The sequence below is a fragment of the Schistocerca cancellata genome, chromosome 1, assembly GCF_023864275.1.
Source record: "Schistocerca cancellata isolate TAMUIC-IGC-003103 chromosome 1, iqSchCanc2.1, whole genome shotgun sequence".
In the NCBI taxonomy this organism is placed as follows: domain Eukaryota; kingdom Metazoa; phylum Arthropoda; class Insecta; order Orthoptera; family Acrididae; genus Schistocerca; species Schistocerca cancellata.
In genome coordinates this window covers 1,003,427,066-1,003,446,567 of record NC_064626.1, presented here as the reverse complement: position 1 = coordinate 1,003,446,567, position 19,502 = coordinate 1,003,427,066, and the positions used below count along the sequence as shown (strand labels likewise).

The following is a 19,502-nucleotide window of genomic DNA, read 5'->3' as shown; positions in this document are numbered from 1 at the left end:
CGTTTGCGTGTTTGTATTCAACATTCTGTCGGTTACACTGGTTATTAATGTACCAGCATTTCACATTTGCAATGGCTTATCCTGCGCTTATATTAACCTGTGATCTTGCAATTTTAATCACTTAATGTCACCTACATAAATGTATTCCCGGTTTTCATTTCACTTCATTAATTACTTTTTGATGTTGAAATTTTTTTCTGTCAACGTGATGAATTGCACTTGGATTTTATTTTATGTTAATATTAGCAGCAGCTGGGGTATTAGTTTAACTACACTTTCGTATTTGTATCTGAGAAATACGAAATATGAAAATAAAAACATTAAAAATAGTAATTGCTTGTTTTATACAATGCAGTTCTTCTGTTACTACGTGCCAGCCACTTTGATTGTTAGCATCGCTGCAGATGTCAAAAGGTTCCATTATTTTGTCCCATAGACTTTCGCGACTGTTTGTCGTATGTTGTGGTGCAACCGCATTATGAAATGTGAAGGTGTATGCTTTATGTGAATGCCAGTACTGCGTAAAAGTGTGAAGGAAAAATAAACGTTGACCAATCAAATATTTGACTTTTTCGATTCATGCTTTAGAATTTGTCGTTCACGGTTCTTGATTTCAGTGTTCACTCACTGAACTGAAACATGGAGTACTTGTTCAAATGGTTCAGATGGCTCTGAGCACTATGGGACTTAACATCTGAAGTCATCAGTCCCCTAGAACTTAGAACTACTTAAACCTTACTAACCTAGGGACATCACACACATCCATGCCCGAGGCAGGATTCGAACCTGCGACCGTAGCGGTCGCGCGATTCCAGACTGAAGCGCCTAGAACCGCTCGGCCACAGAGGCCGACAGTACTTGTCCGCTCCCGTTTGCTTTTTCGTAAGTTTTAATTAAATTTGCGGCAGACGTTTGCCTCCAGTTGGATGGAACTGTCAGCTGGAGCAAATCTCTTTTACAAAAACTTTACAGAAGAAAATTTTTAAAGGCTGAGATCGTATATTTGAAACAGGAATGTAGTAGCTGGCTTGTCGCCTTCATAATTTTTGAAAAGATGTAACACATTTTCGTGTTTTCTCCTGTTTTAGAGATTCTTGACGTAGTTAACATCATAAAACAACAACAGAATTGGAAAATCTTAAGGAAGGAAGTGATCCGGAAAAGTAAAGAAATTGTGGACAGTGTTCTGTCACACTCGCTGCAAGGCACTGTGTGCGAAAAATCATGCATGTCAATTTTTTAATATATAATTACTTCAACAAATTCAAGGAACACAAAAAAACAAAAATATTGTTGTTAAAAAATGTGTTTGCGTGCTTTTTGATAAGCTTCTTAGAATTTAGGCTATGGTCTATGCCTTATTTTCCTCCTAATCGTTTCATGCACTGCTGTAAAAGAAAAGCATAGGTGGTACACTTCTGCTTTTGTGGAGTCTGGGTTTGTGCTAGACTTAGGGAAATATTTTCTGCAATATATGCTAGGGATGGAGGCGGACTCATGATTCCCAAACTATTTTTGAAGTATGGGTTATGATATTTGGTTTCGTTTTGTTTCTATATTAATTTTGTTTCAGTTAGAATTTGCGAATACGTGTGGGCAGCATGTAGTTCTTGTTACACTGAGGCCCTAATTTATTCTGGCATTCTATATTATCTGCAACATATAAATTTGTATGCATGTAAGTGTTATACTTATATATTTTCTGTTGTATTTGTGCAATGCACAGAGAGATTAATACCAGTGTAACGAAAGTCGAAGATAAGTGAGAGGAGTAAAAGAAACAGAGAATTAACGTGGAATTTTCTTGACATCGAATGTATACAAATGAAGATTTGAATAAGTCAAAGATTAACAGTTAGGAAAAAAGGATTATAGAAGTGGAGTAAGGAACGTGTGACTCCAAGTGCTTAAAGCTGTTGATAGTCTGCAAGCGAAGGAACACAGAGGGATGATGTGTAAGCTATAAGTGAGAGAGAATGTGGGTCTTTTCGGAATTACACTGTAAAGTGACTAATTTCTAAACAATACTTTAGTGAAGGCACAGAACACGTAATTGTTTTATATGTCTTTTCTGTTCAGTAAATGAACGCACTGGAATGTTTTTTGGGCAGTAAAAACTTTAAACCTGTTACAAAGCTAAAGCTTTATAAAGCTACAAAAAAGCCAACAATCCTATATAGGGTGACGTCCTGGGGTGGGGTACAACCTGTAGCTCCAAATTAAAAACTTACAGCGTCTACAGAACAAATGGCAGCGGTGGTGCCTAGGAACCCACAGATGGACTAGCACTAGAAACCTCCATGAAGGACTAGGAGACCAGTATCTTGCCAAAAGCATTACTGAACACGCAAAAACAATTTTCAAAAATATACATGTACTTCTGCATCTATACTCCGCCAATGGTGGAGGGTTCTTTGTGTACTGCTGTCACTTCTCCTCTTTTCTGTTCCAGTCTGGAATGGTTCGCTCGAGAACAACTGTTGTTAAGCCACCATGTGAGCTGGAATCTCTCTAATTTTATCTTCCTGTAGGAGTAAGCTATATATTGGTCGGTTCTTAAATAAGGTTCGCTCTCAGAACATTAACATTAAACCATCACGTGATTCAGAACGCCTGCTACTGGAGTTCGCTGTTCATCTTCGTGATGCTTTTGAGGTTAGTAAATGACCTGTCACAAAAGGTGCTGCACTTCTTTGGTCTTCTCTTTTTTCTCTATCAATCCTATCTGGTATGGATCCCAGATTGACGAGCTGTGTTCAAATATTGCTCAAACGATTGTTTTGTAAGCTACCCCTAAGGAGAATTTCAAGAATCTCAGTCTGGCACATGCTTTACCTGCGATTAGTTTAATGTTGTCGTTGCGCTTTAAGTCGCTCTATATGCATACTCTGAGATACGTTACGGACGTGATAGCTTCCAGTCACTGTCCTGCAATCATATAATCTGTTATCTATATAAAGCAGAGTCTACGTGGTGTCTGTGTGTGGTGTCTGTGTGTGTACGCGTGATCTTCTCCAAAATTCCTGGATTAATTGCAACCAAATTTAGCACAGAAACAGCAAGACTAGCGAGTATTAGTGCTGTGGGTTTATAACTTCCTAACTCCAATAAATGTAGACAAACGGTCAAAATCGTGTTTCTTCTAGCCTGCCCAGTACGACAGGCATGTTGTGTGGGAAAAGTATCCGCCTGTCAAAAAATTAACCTGTTTTGATGGGCAGCCTACATGTCAAGGGCAAGAAACAGGTTTCCGGGCCCCAGTATGTAGGCTACTCTGCATGACAGGTGTGATGCGTTCGAGCAGTAGCGGCCTGCTTTATCAACCTGCTTTGCATGGCGGCGTGTACGTCAGAGACTAACAAATGAGTTTCAATACATGTAGCGAGAGAACGTTAATACGGAGAAAAAGCACGACACAGTGACATAGTCGGTTTTGGTCGTGGATATTCGAGATGACAGCAGAGCGCGGACACAGGCAGCCCACTCACCAGCGGCGAGCCCTTTGATCTTGGCGGGCGTGAGCGACAGCCGTGACAGCAGCGGCTTGGCCAGCCCGCTCTTGGTGGCCTCTGCGAGGTCCGCGTTGTTGGCGTCGAGCACGCGCTGCTGCTTGCTCATCAGCAGATCCGCCAGGCTCGTGATGGCTGCCGCGCGATCTTCTGGCGCCAGCGCCTGCAGCTGCCGGCTGCCCACTCTCGCTGGAAAACAAAAAAAAATAATTATCTGCACTTCTGCACTACATTCCTGTAGTTTAAGTGCACATCGGAATGTAGGGCCTAGACCTACGAAGCTGCACTTGTTTCCACAGTTACTTATATATATATATATATATATATATATATATATATATATATATATATATATATATATATATATATATATACTAATTTTGTCATACAAGTAAAGCGTGATGCTTTCAAAAATCATCTTCAGATCTGTAAACAGGAAGAGGAGAAAATAGCCTAGGAAAATTTTGTACAGTAGAGTATAAAGAATGCTTAACAGCTGAACAAAATATGTAATGAGAACAAACTCCAATAGTAAAATAACAAACTCGCTTAACAATGTTTGCATAGGTAATATGTGGCTGCATTTAACATGACGTAACACTCAAATCTTCAACACGAGTTGAATTTGCATTGTAAAACATCACCATTAGCAACAATCATGCAATGACAAGCATTCCTATTATGGACCAGCAAGACTTGGAGAGTATGTAGTTAAAAGCGTCATCGAGTGCGAGTCATATTGTGAACTTGGCGAAAAAAATACGAGACAAAAGATCTTAAAAAGCTTATATCTATTCCAAGCGATTTTAAAATATAAAAATAACAAGGGAATGAAGTTAGAATTACGAGAAACGTAAGCTGTCTTATACAGTTAACTGGCGATGTCCCATATGTATGATAAAAACACATGTGTATTATTCAACATATGATATCCTGTACGGTAACTTATCACGAGTATTCAGATGCGCTCTATGATAAGGCAGAAAACACAACAAACGGTGGAAATGTTGACGTTTGTACGTTCAGTAGTCATTCTTGTCTACTGTCAAACGGAACACAAGCAAATTAAGTTACAAGTCCACATGGGGCAGAAATGGAAAGAGACGACATTAGAGGAGAGAACAGTCACCTCGCTTACGCCTGAATAACATGAAACATTTAAAGGAGTCTGAGAAACTGTACACAGAAATCAGTCCAATGTGTGGATCGTCATCCAACGCTATAAAATGAGGAATAGGATAATGAAACAGCTAGGACAGGTTTCCAGCGAAAACTTCTAGAGATAAAAGATAAGTCCTGGAAATGGTGAAGCAAAATACCGGAATAACAGCAATAGAAATTAGAGCGCATCTGGAAAAATGTCTTGGGAAGGCGGTTCACGAAAGAACAGTTCGTAGGACTGTGAACGGTATTGGGTACAGTTCCAGAACACCAAGAAGAAAACCGTATGTAACTAAAGTAAACAGTTCAAGCGTTTACTACTTGCCAATGAGTATGTAACGAAGGGAATTATTTCAGAAATTGCGTGCTATGGTCAGATGAAAGCCAATTCAATATATACCGATGTGCTGGTCGTTTAAAGGTGTGGAGCCAGTAGAATACTGACTGATAACGTAAAGGTATGGGAGCTACAGTCAAACATGAGGGAGGCAGCGTGACGGTATTGGGGAGGTTTTACCACCAAGTAGTGTGGATGAATTAGTTTTTACTGATGGAAACATGAACAAGTATGTTTACAAGAATATACAGGAGCTCTCAAAAACAAAAACATGGCCATAATTATTATTTTCAACGAGACGACGGTCCTAAGCATGCCTGAGAATTTTCAGAGCTATTGATTATCTATAACACACCAAGCACACTCAAAACACCACCATAGTCGCCTGAACTGAACCCGATCACAAATATTTGACATGAATTGGAAATTAGGATTAGAAAACACCACATCACAAGCAAAACCAGACTGAAAGACATCATTCTGCAACAATTGAATAACATCGATTCGGACGTAACAAGCCCATACATTCAATGCCGAGGCGTTTGGCAACAGTTACTCATGGTATGGAGCTATAACCAAGTAGTAGATTTTTTTTCTTTAGTGTTATTATATAACCCTCTCCCAATATGGGCTTCGGGTGGGCTGTCAGCAGTTTATTATTATGCTCTTCTTGTAAGCAAAATAAAAACCAACCTGGGGCTGTTTTTTTCCTATTTACATTAAAAATCAAAGACAGACAGCTAAAAAACGAAAATATAAACATTTGAAAAGCACACCGCAGAAAGATGAAATTTTCCTCATAAAAACATTGAAGCACTGCATTATTCACTTAAAATCTGAAGCGCTGCACTGAGTGAAAAGTATTGTCAGAGGCTGTTATATGCGGCTGAAGGGTATGGATCTTTTAAGTAGGAGCTGAAGAGAACAGTAAGAAACACAGTCTGTGGGAAAAAGAGAGGATGTGGAGTAGTGCGGTGAATGGGTAGGGTACTGATTACAAGAGTAAAGGGCTGGGGATGGATGGAGAGGGTAAAGGAGATGTGGAGCAGGATAGGTGGGATGGAGGGATAAATGTCGGGGCGGATCACTTTGTCTGGGAGAGGAAGTTGGTTGAAGCTGCGTTGGGATAGGATACGAAGTGTGTGTAGGTGCGGGGACGGTGGGATGTGTTTGTGAAGGCGCGGCAGCATACCAGGGTCTGCGATCAGATGGGAGGCAATGGGGTTTTTGGAATCTACTAAGTACTAGAAGTCTGCGATTTGTTCATTTGAATACTTACCTCTTACTATTGGGAGGACATTTATCAATTTACCATAGGAAAAAGTATTTATGTTTAATTTAAGTCAATAAATGTCGCTTTAAAGGTGAAATGTGTATGTTTTGAAAGTTAAGTGGTCTCTTTTAGTAGCATATGATTGATATTTGAATACTTCTGAGCGCAGAATACCCTGTCAGTATGGAGCCACAAGAGGAAACCGATATGCTGGCAGGAGACTACTAGCTTGCAGTCCGCAGTGGACTAAGTGACACAATCAACCGACATCAATGGTTTGAAGCATTGGTGAACTGGATGTGGAAGCGTTCTGGGCATATCTTTTTCACTCCTGGACTTCACGGTTGGAAGAGAATGTGGTAAGCACGTTTCTGAACATTTACTTCCGGAATCTGTCCGCTCTGGGAAGCCCACCTACAAAGACTCGGCTTCGCAAGATCGATTGCTTTCTTGCTTCAGCAAGTGTAGACAACGGTCCATATGGACATTGTTGTAGCCGTCTGGCGTTCACGTCATTATATGACAGTGTGGCTCTGTGAATCTGAATTACTTGAGGCCTGCTTTGTTCTTTCCCTCATGGTTCTACAACAATTACCTCAAAACTTTTGTTGTTCGATGTTCAAGAACAAACTCTCTGTCATTGCCAGTTGTCCTTTCCAAGATTTGTTTTACGACGCAGAATATTTCCATGCTTGTCAAGATCTCAATCGTGAAAAGAAAGATACGGTGAGCTTATCTCTTGAAGTGTTTATGCAATAAATATACATTGGCAGCGCCGGCAACAGATACTTGGCAAATCTCTTTAAAAGTGTAAATACAAGTCTAGATAATGAAACTAAGATACGTTTAAATCACTTGAAAGCGTAAATGACATAATTTTAGGTAAGGGTACTGCACTGTAATTTGTGCTCCAGAACATACTGCTACATGTCCACCTTCTCAGAACTGAAATGGGAGGAGAAAATGTTCACAGATGTATCTCACGTCACAAATGTATTACAGGTGTTCACAGATGTATGTCATGTCAATGTTAAAGATGGAATGCGTGTGCCTCATCCATGCACGAAAGCATTCGTGTGGCACCTCCTTTAGAATGATACGAAGCCAAGTGGTGAGAGCACTGGTCTAGCAATCTGCAAGAGCAATGTTCAAAACCTTTTCTAGACATTCATATTTAGAGGGTTTCTTTCAAAAACACACGACCACATTTTTTATCTTCACTCTTGTACATTGCACTACTTCTGATAATGAGTCAAACTGTATCTATCTTCCTCGGATCTTTAGAGTGGTGTCAAGAAGATCACTCGCATTCGCAACTAAATAAACAACCCAGTAAGAGAAGAACTGACGTATACTACAAGATATCGACATACACGAATTATGGCTCCTATCTTCCTTACCGCTTTTCTCCCTGTCTTTCTCCCTCTCCCCCACCCCCTTCCCTCCATCTCTCTCTCTCTCTCTCTCTCTCTCTCTCTCTCTCTCTCTCTCACACACACACACACACACACAATTTTACGTCAGCATGTACATACAATGTACATTTATTTATAGCTTATTTTTAAGGGAACTATGATTCGCAAGACGATTTGGACATATGATGGACTAAATTCCCCTTTAAAACAATTTCATATCGAATGTTCTACTAAAAAGCAGTTTCACTGAGATATACATAAATATAATTTAACGTGCCTCACGCTTCCCAGAATCGCTGCGTTCTACTATTTGTTGAAACTAAATGCACATGTGGTGCAATGGGTCACAGGTGGGAAGACTAAACCTCGTAAAACGGCATTTTTTTTATTAGAATGAACTATAATATACCTTATTGTTTCTTTGGTTCGTTTCGGCAAAATCTAGTCCTTTCTTCGTAATCTACCTAGCGTCTTTACAATTGTAACAGGTTCTACTTTCCACTAAAGCAGGTACATTTTGTTTTGTAAGGACGAGTATATAAATCCATGTAATGTAGCGCTTAATAACGTAACACATGCGAAGATAACAACATTCTAATGACTATGACTACGGATAAATATTAGACAGCAACTGAATTAGTGGAAGATATGAGCATTGCAGAGAGGAACTAGACAATAGCGCTTTCTATGGCGCAGACTTAAGGACATGTTTTGTCATTGAGGTTTGCTCACCAGACTCAAACGTTTAGTTCTATATTTGACCCATTTACCCCCAAATGGGTTGGGCTGCACTATTTCTGGGTGAATTAAAAGTTAAACACAGAGGTATTTTTGCTGCTTACAAATAATATCTTGTGTGTCTGTATGCGTACGTGAGCGCGCACGCGTGCGAGACAGAGAGAGAGAGAGAGAGAGAGAGAGAGAGAGAGAGAGAGAGAGAGCGAGAGAGACCTGGCAACAGAATGAAAATTAAATTATAGGAATGTTTTTTATGTGAGAAACGGAAACAAAAGTTTAACCATTCCATTTTGGTCTCCCTAGATCTGTAGTGATGGTTCTTGTTTCTGTCATTCGTTAACTGATTTCGAGAGAGGATCGCAAGAACTTTAACGTTGTGCCCCGTTCAATCCAGTATTTAGAATCAACAGCATAAGCTTCCTGGTTCTCATGTGAGCAGGACTCCTGTCCATTCCATCGTAATCTCGATCTAAGAACCATACTCAGTCTTTCCACACATCTCCGCCCACTTCCAGTTCAAGAGAATGACATATTTATACCAGCTTGAACCTAGATCTCTAACAATGATCGCTACTCCATACCTTGCACTGCAAACAACTTCTCTCGAAGTTCATACCATTTTGCATGTCTTTCACAACAGTTGGCAGTTTCAGCAAACTACATAAGCATTCGCAGGAGAGCTTCTGTGAAGTTTAGAAGGTAGGAGACGAGGTACTGGCGGAATTAAAACTGTGAGGACGGGGCATGAGTCGTGCTTGGGTAGCTCAGTTGGTTAGCCCGCACGGTAGCTTAGCGTGTTCGGTCAGAGGGTTAGATACCCTCTGTAATAAAAAAACTGAGTCAATCGATCAACAAAGAACTTAAACGGATGTCTTACGACGTCCGCCCCGAGCAGATGCAACGAACAAAAGCGAACAAAAAAAGTTGGTAGAGCACTTGCCCGCGAAATGCAAAGGTCCCGAGTTCGAGTCTAGGTCCGGCACACAGTTTTAATCTGCCAGGAAGCTTTACATAAGCATTAACTTAGTTTGAAAGTAAGTACTTGATTTAACAATAGAGATACAATATCCTCTTATTTATCGATATTAAAGGATGTGTTTTATCCACATTTTCTGAACTTCTATATCCGATATTAATTCTTTTTTAATTTTGATCATTACCAGTCCACCTATCGCGATTCCTATGGGGAAAAAGATGGAAGGGATGTGGAGATTTAACAAAAGTGAGAAAGGAATGGAGTTGTACAAGGAATGGACAATAAACTATATAATTTTCTTGAAAGAGTTGTCCCCTATATCGCCTGATAAGACTCCATGGAAATCACTAGACTAGATGGTAGTAGGTGCACGCTATGCTATGTTTGGACTGATGCATTGGACAGCTTTGAGAAATATGTTATCGAAATGGGGAACTATTTCGATTATTGATTACCACGTTTAGTGCAGAGCGTTGTATGGTAGTGTATCATGGACAGTGACAAAACCGGAACAGAAGAGAATGGAAGTGTCTTAGGTATTGTGCAACAAAAGAATGTTGAAAAATGGGTGCAAGGGTAAAATAAGGAATGAGGAGATTCTCCAGAGAGTCGGCGAAGAAAGGAACATATGGCAAACACTGACAAGATGAATGGACATGATGATAGGACATGTGTTAAGACGTCAAGGGATTGCTTCCATGGTACAAGAGGGAGTAAAAACAGTACGGGAAAACAGAGAATGGAATATATACAACAAATAATTGAGGATATAGGTTGCAAGTGCTACTCTGAGATGAAGAAGTTAGAGCAGGATAGGAATTCGTGTCGGACAGCATCAAACCCGGTTGAAAACTTGAAAAAAGGGGAAAAAGAAAACCAAAAACTGACTGAATGTGCAGTAACCGTAAGCTACATAAAAAACCAGAAGAAGATCTAATACACGGGGGCAATATATAAAAGTGAAGGAGTGATAGCTGGGCAGATCTTGAGTACGTACCGTTCTCTGCAAGTACGTCAGTGGTGGAGGCCCCTGAGCTGGTGCTGCAGTCAGTGAAGAATGTGCCGATCTTTCGGCCGGCCAGGATGGTTTTGATGGCCTTCTCCTGCATGCCGTTGCAGATCACCACCGAAACGCCATGGTCCAGCGCCCACGTGGCTGCCTTGACCTGCAACCAGGAAAACAGAAGTCACTGGCTGACGCAGACAAAGATGTATTTAGTTCTTAGCAACACATGGGCTTGAGAGGGAGGAAATTTCAGCGATGGGTGCATAGTTCCTTGACTTTCGTTCGGTTTTTAATGTAACTTCATCCTAACAGAAAGACTATTTTTGGTCCAAGAGCGAACCATTTTGGAAATATACGCTGTTAATTCATGAATACCTATTGCACGAGCTGGGAATTCTTACACAGATATTGCTGTACGTCTAGTCGTTCATGATATTTGTGGTTGAAAGTGTGGAGTTTATTAAAAGGAACATCAGCAGCCATCAGGCCAGGCTGAATGTCGTAATTGAATGTTCTCGTTTTTCTAGCAGGGTTAGTTTGTTGAATTGTTGCGATTGTCCCATAATTGCGGCACCCATCATGTCGGGACGGCACCTGGATTTTCACTCTACTGGAAATTCGATAACTTTTTATTAGTTCAGTTTGCCGTTAAGGAGAGCGAGACCATACCAAGTATAATGCTTTCACCCAAACACAGTCCCACTTTCTGAAGTGAAGACATAATCTGAACTTAATTATTCTATTGGGACACAATGAATGGAATAGTTGACGATACCTTCCACTTGCTCATTTTATTAAAACTAGTAATTAAAATGTATTTAGAAGTACGACAAGGATACATTTCTCTTCATCTGATTTTGCCATTCTGAAATGTGTTGTCCACACTTTTCCTCAATCTTCCTCGGTGACTGCCATTATGGTTCCTGCTAAACGGCCTTGCCCAGTATGAAGATTTGCGAAAGGCAGTAACTGATTACAGTTTGTTATCGTGGTCTTAATGTTGCTTTCATTGTTACTTTCACTCCAGATTTCATAGTTCCGTGTTTATTATTTTGCTTAATTTTAATGCATTAAAGTCTTTTTTATGCTATTATGACACTTTAGTTTCTCAAGCAACAAAAATTAAAATATTTATAGTATTATGAACCAAAATAATGTATTATTTACCAGACTGATACAATATTACCCTTCCAAAACCCTGCAATTACTCAATATCCACAAGCTGTTAAGGATGAAAGCGGAATCTGCAGATACGGGTTGGTATCGTCAATTTACGATTTGGGAAGGCGCGTTCCTTGAGTAAGGACAGCCGCGAGTAAGGATGGCAACCTTCAAATAAACGGTACTGGATTCTGAGTGCGAGGAACGTGGCTGGAATTTGGCGCCATTATCTTATGATGGACAACGTAAGCTAAGAAGATATTAGTCATTGACTTAAAAGAGCGTACTGGACGCTTTGGAGCTCTGTAGACGATGTGGAACTGGTATCTGGAAGTGACCTTCCACCGATGACGTACGTCATGTTAACGAACTGAAGTGCATAGTCGGCCTCTGTGGCCGAGCGGTTCTAGGCGCTTCAGTCTGGAACCGCGCGACCGCTACGGTCGCAGGTTCGAATCCTGCGTCCGTCAAGTCATGCGGAACCCATCGTGAGGCAATTTTTCGCATGTCCAAGCGTTCCTTCAAGATGCGAAGTACAGTCGTATGCACTAATCCGGTTTCATGGGTGAGCTCACGAATCGTATGGCGTCGATTACTGTCCACTAACGCGGCAACAGTATGCACTTCTTCTTCAGAGACGCTCGGACGATCTTTCCGATTCATGTCTGCCACAGTTTGCCGACCTTCGTTAAAGGCTTTTACCCAAGGCGCTTCTGTGCTGTACGGCAATGCCGATTCCCCGCACGCATCTTGAAGACCTTGATGACACTGTCGTGCTGAACGACCTCTGGCACATTCAATCTTGATCCATCTCCGTTCTTCCTGTTTCAAAAACATAGTGACACCGTTACGTTAGACCGCTCGCTCAGAAGTGACTGTGTTCCCCTCGATTGTGCGCACGCCGGTGACGTGGGATGGGCGAATCCATTTGCTGGGATGTCAGGTAGGTATGGTCCACAACGCGTGCTATCAGCGACAATGGTAGATTCCATTGCATAGTGTCTCCATAGCAGTATTGCCACTATTTAAGTTCCAACCTACGTACAACCGTGTCTCATTCCCTTCCCAAACACTGCTTCCCTTTTATACCCCTCGACTCTTATAACTGTCATTTGGTTTCTGTACAAAGTATAAACAGCCTTTCGTTCCCTCTATTTGACTCATGACACCTTAAGAATTTAAAAAGAGTATACCAGTCAATATTAGCAAAAGCTTTCTCTAAGTCTACAAATGCTAGAAACGCAGGTTTGTCTTTCCTTAATCTGTCTTCTAAGATAAGTCGTAACTTGTATTTACACTTCTAACAGGATTTGCCAAGTATCAGTTTCCGGCGCTGCCAAGTTATATTTATTACGTTACGTAAACACTGCACGAGGTAAGTTCGTCATATGTGTATTTTCAAGATTAAGATCTTGAAAAGCACGGGAACATTCTGCGTCGTAAACCAAATCTCGTAAACGATTATCAGCAGTGGCAGAGATTTTGTTGCGGAACATAGAATTACCAAAAGTTTGAGAAATTTATTATAGAACTATGTGATAGAGAAGATTTTTAGAGAACAGCGAACCAAATGAAACAATAGATTTAGAAGCTGCAGAAATTGATTGAATATTATTGTAACACATATGGCAATGCAAATGTTTTATTTTTCTTCCTTGGTTGAAAATGAGGGTACCATTAGCAACAACCCTCCTGCGAAACTGCAGTGGAAATATTCTTAAACGTACTTATGCATTCTAGTGAATTTTATAACTCTCTCGAACATTTTAACCATCTGTAAATAGTAGAGGCCTGCAGGTAACTGTTCGTAGTATTACTCTTCATTGTAAAACACTTCTTTGAGGAAGGGGAAAAGAACTGGGCGCCATCAGAGGTGCTGTCAGAACGTACCCTCCGCTTTGCACCATAAGTTGGCTTGTGGAGTATTTATGTAGATGTAGATGTATCACATGAGGTTGAAGGCTGTCACGCTTGGCTTTTCCCTGTAAACAATGCTTAACAGTTTCTTGATCGTCTGCCCTGCCTCGCCCGCATCTCGTGGTCGTGCGGTAGCGTTCTCGCTTCCCACGCCCGGGTTCCCGGGTTCGATTCCCGGCGGGGTCAGGGATTTTCTCTGCCTCGTGATGGCTGGGTGTTGTGTGCTGTCCTTAGGTTAGTTAGGTTTAAGTAGTTCTAAGTTCTAGGGGACTGATGACCATAGATGTTAAGTCCCATAGTGCTCAGAGCCATTTTTTTTGCCCTGCCTCACGAAGGGACCCTACAGCTCACTCTAAAACCCCTGTAGTTACAGTCAGTTTCGTAGACGTTAGAAATTAAAAGTTACGCGGAGAAGTCCGTTAAGTTCGAGACAATGACGGCTCATTTCGAGTAAGTGTGTTATTCGAATCAAATGCACTAGATACGAGACTGCCAGCCATTCTACGACTGAACTTACTAAAACTGGCAAGGTTATTATGCGTGGTTCTTTTTGGTAATAAAGTCGCAGTAGATAAATCTCCGCGTTTACCGCACGCACGTCGGAAAGACACTAATGCCCCATTAATCCTTTCCCTACATGTCAGTGCTCGTATAACCACATCGGAGTCATTCTACGTTGCATATACGCTGCAGCAAAGCCCTCAAACGAAAACTTCTTGATCCGATCTTAAAGATCGTGTCCACATGGAGAGGTACTAGGCTGACAAAAAGAAGGTATCGCATTTCCAATGTGTCCACGAATGCAACCGGAATGGATTTTCCCGATTTGTTGGTGTACTTACAGGTCACTGTTCAACGTGTCTTCCATGTAGTACTCGAAGGTCAGGTAAGGCGGCTTAAAAACAGCGGTCGCAAGAAGATCCTGGCGAAGGAACGGGGCTAGAGGTATGCGCCATGTAAATGACACTCGCATCAAAGCCCGACAGGAATTGTTGCCGATTACGAGTGGCCGTGGAGTGGGTGGACAGCTGTGGCCTGTTGTGGGGTTGTGAACCACTGAGCGGGACGAAGCCTCTCCGTCGTTTCTAGGGCCCCAGTTCGATACACAATACGCAAGTCAAGATGTAAGGAGAGCTGTTTATGAAACAAACATTTTTTCTAGTTTTAGGCTTTTCAGACTACCCTCGTAGATGTAGACGCATCTGTAGAAGGAAACATTACTGTGTATCATCTCAAAAATACAAATTTAAAAGGTGCGCCTTGTTTCATTTTATGACACTACGATTTGCATTAGGAAATTTTGAAATAATGAGGTATAACAATCCAAAAAATTAATTTATGACTCAGCACAATATAACGTTCAATCTATTGTCGCCTTATGGCATCACATAAACGATATTAATGATGGTCCTTACCTTTTCTGCCATCACACTGCCACGTAAATTCACGTAAACAATGGTACCTGACACAACATTATTTACTGATTTATTCATATTTACCTGATCAGCAACAACTTTTGACGTGAATTTGCGTTCAGAAACCTATTCAGGATATTTATGTGACTCGTAGTTATCCACACCATCCTGACATTTTACAAATCGTCCCTGAAACACGTTTTTCTGGTACTAACACCTTACACGTTACTATTACTTGCCAAAGGTGCTTATGCCCTGGGGCAAGGGAGATGGCTGTCAGGGATAGAAAATGACCTAAACGCCGGTAGTACGCAGGTTTTTAATGGAGTCAGACCAGTAACGTTTTTATGTCTACTTACAAGTCACCATTTATCTTCCTGGTCTAGCCACCCCCTATCCCTCTATAAACTATCGTATTGACATTCTTGCTACTGACAGCCATGGTTTTGGCGCTTATCACTGTGTACATGTGCACATCATAATAAAGTTGTCGTTAGTGAGTATCTGAAATTAGAGATAGAGCTGCCGTTTCTTTGTTTATTGTGGAGCCGTCAACTAATATAAATAAAGCATACCACATACCATGCAATAACTATGTTTCGCATCGAGTGTACCCGCCATTGTTAACAATCGGGTTCATCAAATTAGAGTGCATGCAGAAGTTTATCGACAGTCGTTCTTTCCCGGCACCAATCTGGTATGGTATAGACAAGGGAGACAGGGGAATCCTAATGGTACCAGAGGTTATGCTTCTTCGCCCAACACCTTAGTAACAAGCAGAGTATACAGGGTAGGAGGAATAGTCAGTATTCAGGGATGTGACAGGAACAATCATTCGATGCACAAAAGTCTAGTAAACACGGGCTCTAAAATCCGTTCCATAAGATTTATGAGCACTTCATCTTCGATATTATGAAACATATATCTTCTACCGTAAACTCGTTGCTTTTCACATTTTCTGAGAAGGCCGTCTGGACCAAACCAAGTACACTTGGGCTATGAAGTGCATAACGTAAGAGCTATAAGCAATTCTTCTGTGGAAGAGATGTGTTTCCAGTAGAGAAGATGAACAAGTGTTCATAGCTCATGCATTTCAAAACCCACGTTTATTATACTTTTCTGCTTCGAATGATCGTTCTTTTCATACCCCTGAATATTGACCATTCCTCCTGGGACATTCTGCAGATGTAGATGTAGATAACTGAAGCGAGATAATACCGCACAGTGCCCTTGTAGCGCAACACATGGATTTCGGAGGACTGAAATTTGTCTCCGCACTGATGTTGGGCACCTCTTGCAGGGAGGACATATCACAAAATAAAAAATGCTGTATTTCTTCTCGCAAGGTAAACAGCCGTTTCAAGTAAATTTATTCGGAGAAAACATAAATGGGAAAATAGCGAGTATTTTATGTTGATTAGATTTAGAAACGCCTCGCCGTACTCATGCAGGTAAATCCGTACGAATTTCTATCTACGCGGTATGTTGGAACAGGCCACCGGGACGCAAGCGACCAACAGCCCTTGTGCGGCCCTTTTTGTGATTACGCAACGGGTGAAAGGGAGGGGGGTGGGGGTGCGGAAAAGCGGTTGGTGGCACAAGAGGAAGGGGGTTGCGCGCTGCGAACTGTTCATAACACTCTGTTTACAAGCAAAACAAGCGGCTGCCGGGCCGGCTCCGATACACAGTTGTTTTAAACACACAAACTGGCAGTTTAGTTGCGTGGTTCAAGCAGAAAATGCAGCTCTTTTCCTCCTCGAATGTTCACACCGCACTGTTATTTCCAATCCATTTGAGATTTGCACGACTGCTGGGTGTCAGACGAAGCACTGGAGGAGTGTTTCAGTGCATATAGCGTCTCTACGTATTTCAGATTTGTGTGTTCCTGTGAAGAATGTTAATTACGGTTAGGTTCACTTCGGCACGAAGTCCCTGAAGCGCCGTAATCATCGGTGTCTACATTCTGCCACAAAGCGTTATAGTACGTAACAGATTTGTATGTGTTACTAAAGCGAGAAAGGAGATTACTGTTACTTAGAACTATTCTAGGAGCGACAATCCGCTCCTTGATGTAAATCATGGGCACAGAGCTTCCGCGTATACTTCATTGAAGAGCCAAAAAAAAAAAAAAAAAACTGGTACACATGACTAATGTCGTGTAGGGGCCTCGCGAGCATGCAATAGTGCCGCAACACGACGTGACATGGACTCGACTACCGTCTGAAGTGCCCACCCGGTTGGCTGTGCGGTCTAACGCACGGCTTTCCGGGCTGGAAGGAGCGCCGGTCCCCGGAACGAATCCGCTCGGCGGATTTGTGTCGAGGTCCGGCGAGCCGGCCAGTCTGTGGATGGGTTTTTGGCGGTTTTCCAAATGCCTCGGCGAATGCGGGCTGGTTCCCCTCATCCCGCCTCAGCTACACTATGTCGGCGATTGCTGCGCAAACAAGTTCTCCGCGTACGCGTACACCACCATTACTCTACCACGCAAGCATAGGGGGTTATACTCGTCTGGTGTGAGACGTTCCCTGGGTGGTCCACCGGGGGCCGAACCGCACAATAACCCTGGGTTCGTTGTGGGGCGGCGGAGGGGTGAAGTGGACTGCGATAGTCCTCATGGGGTTGCGGACCACTGCGGCTGCGGCGGGTACAGAGCCTCTCCGTCGTTTCTAGGTCCCCGGGTAACATAACATAGCCGTCTGAAGCAGTGCTGGTGGGAACTGAAAATTTGGAAATTTGTGATATGTTCCTATGGGACCAAACTGCTGAGATCATCGGTTCCTAGGCTTACACACTACTTAATCTAACTTAAACTAGCTTACGCTAAGGACAACACACACACCCATGCCCGAGGGAGGTCTCGAACCTCCGACGGGGAGAGCCGCGGGAACCGTGGCAAGCACCTTTAGACCGCGCGGCTACCGCGCACGGCGGAAGGAATTGACACCATGAATTCTACAGGGATGAATCCTTAGGGGTACGAGGGAGTGGAGATCTCTTCTGAACATCACTTTGCGAGGCAACTGTGATCAATTATGTTCGTGCCTGGTGAGTTTAGTGGGCAGCGGAAGTGTTTAAACTCAGAATAGTGTTCCTGGAGCCACTCTGTAGTAATTCTGGACTTGTGGAGTGTCGAATTGTCCTGTTGGAATTACCCAAGTCCGTCGGAATGCGCAATGGACATGAAAGGATGCAGGTGATCAGACAGGATGCTTACGTACGTGTCACCTGTCAGAGTCGTATCTAAACATATCAGGGGTCCGATATCACACGACCTGCACACGCCCCACATTATAACTGGCGCGCCGTATTCTGCCTGTTTACTTATCTTTTTATTTGAATACGCATGCCTATACCAGTTTCTTTGGCCCTTCATTGTATATGGTACCTTCATATGTACACTCTTAAGTGTGTGTGCGCCTCAGCCTTCTCATAGACAAGTCAAAAACTTCATGAGCTAACGTTTTCTGCACGGTCATAATTGCACTAATAACCGGAGTATATCTGTCAATATGAAGAACTCATTTTCATCCATTTGTCCACACATCAACACCTAACCTGCTGCCCAGGGGAACATCAGCATTAATCACTGCTCTTGCCGCACATACTTACAGGTATTAACCTACCTAAAACTTCATACCTGTAATTGCTATAAATATTAGTCTGTTAATCACGTGCCGGCCGTTGTGGCCGAGCAGTTCTAGGCGCTTCAGTCTGGAACCGCGCGGCCGTTACGGTCGCAGGTTCGAATCCTGCCTCGGGCATGGATATGTGTGAAGTCCTTAGGTTAGTTAGGTTTAAGTAGTTCTAAATTCTAGGGGACTGATGACCTCAGATGTTAAGTCCCATAGAACTATTTGTAAATCACCTAAATACTCACTTAATGTTGTCCAGTACACTGTCCTCAGCCACCAATAGAAACATCTGCACTTCGTTTGTTCTGCTCGTTGCAAGCTTCCTCCTTACCTTTTGTGTAGTGTTCTACTCACCTTCCCTCCCTCCCTCCCCCCTTAAATTAAAAGACTTTACGAATTCACTAAAATGTCTGTCTTGTTGGACATCTTCGTGCGGGATACTCAACTGTTCTTTTCACGTTCAATCTGCATTCTCCGTAGAGAAGCAGCGTATCTAGTATCTCCTGGTTTCTGAGAGACATTTGTTTTATCAAACTTACAACTACACTTGCTCAGTGTTTCTTTTATACCTGTGTAGCAGTGGTTCTTATCCGAAGTGATTCCTTGCGCAGACGTCTTACATCCTGTTCACAATTCTCAATACACCAAGGGTGATCCTTCCGTCTTTGTCATGGAATTTGGTTTTGTGCAGTTTTGATGAATTTTTTTTAAGTTGTTCCCAGTTTTGTGCTTCTGTTTTGTTGAGTTCGTTTTCTAATAACAGAGGTCTTTAAATGTAGTTTCACTCTGGTTAGGTAGTGGTCTGGCTCAGTACTTCTCAAATACTTAAAATTTCCCTGTGATATGGATACGAGACTGCGATATTCTTACTGGCGGATCGCCATGTTTATTATTTTGAGGTTTCTTTTTCTGAAAATGAAGTGACATAATTTTGAGGTTGAAATTTCTACACAGTTCTACAA

The 19,502-nt window shown here is 42.1% G+C and overlaps 1 protein-coding gene across 1 annotated transcript in view; it reads right to left on the bottom strand.

The window, feature by feature from the left end:
- Positions 1 to 19,502, bottom strand: part of LOC126088855 (delta-1-pyrroline-5-carboxylate synthase) — a 221,391-nt gene that overhangs the window by 85,336 nt on the left and 116,553 nt on the right. Inside the window, exons 7-8 of the mRNA XM_049906867.1 lie at positions 10,407 to 10,575; positions 3,489 to 3,698 (exon numbers count right to left, since the gene is read on the bottom strand). Coding sequence (XP_049762824.1) covers positions 3,489 to 3,698; positions 10,407 to 10,575 — 379 coding nt within the window. The remainder of the gene's footprint in view (positions 1 to 3,488; positions 3,699 to 10,406; positions 10,576 to 19,502) is intronic.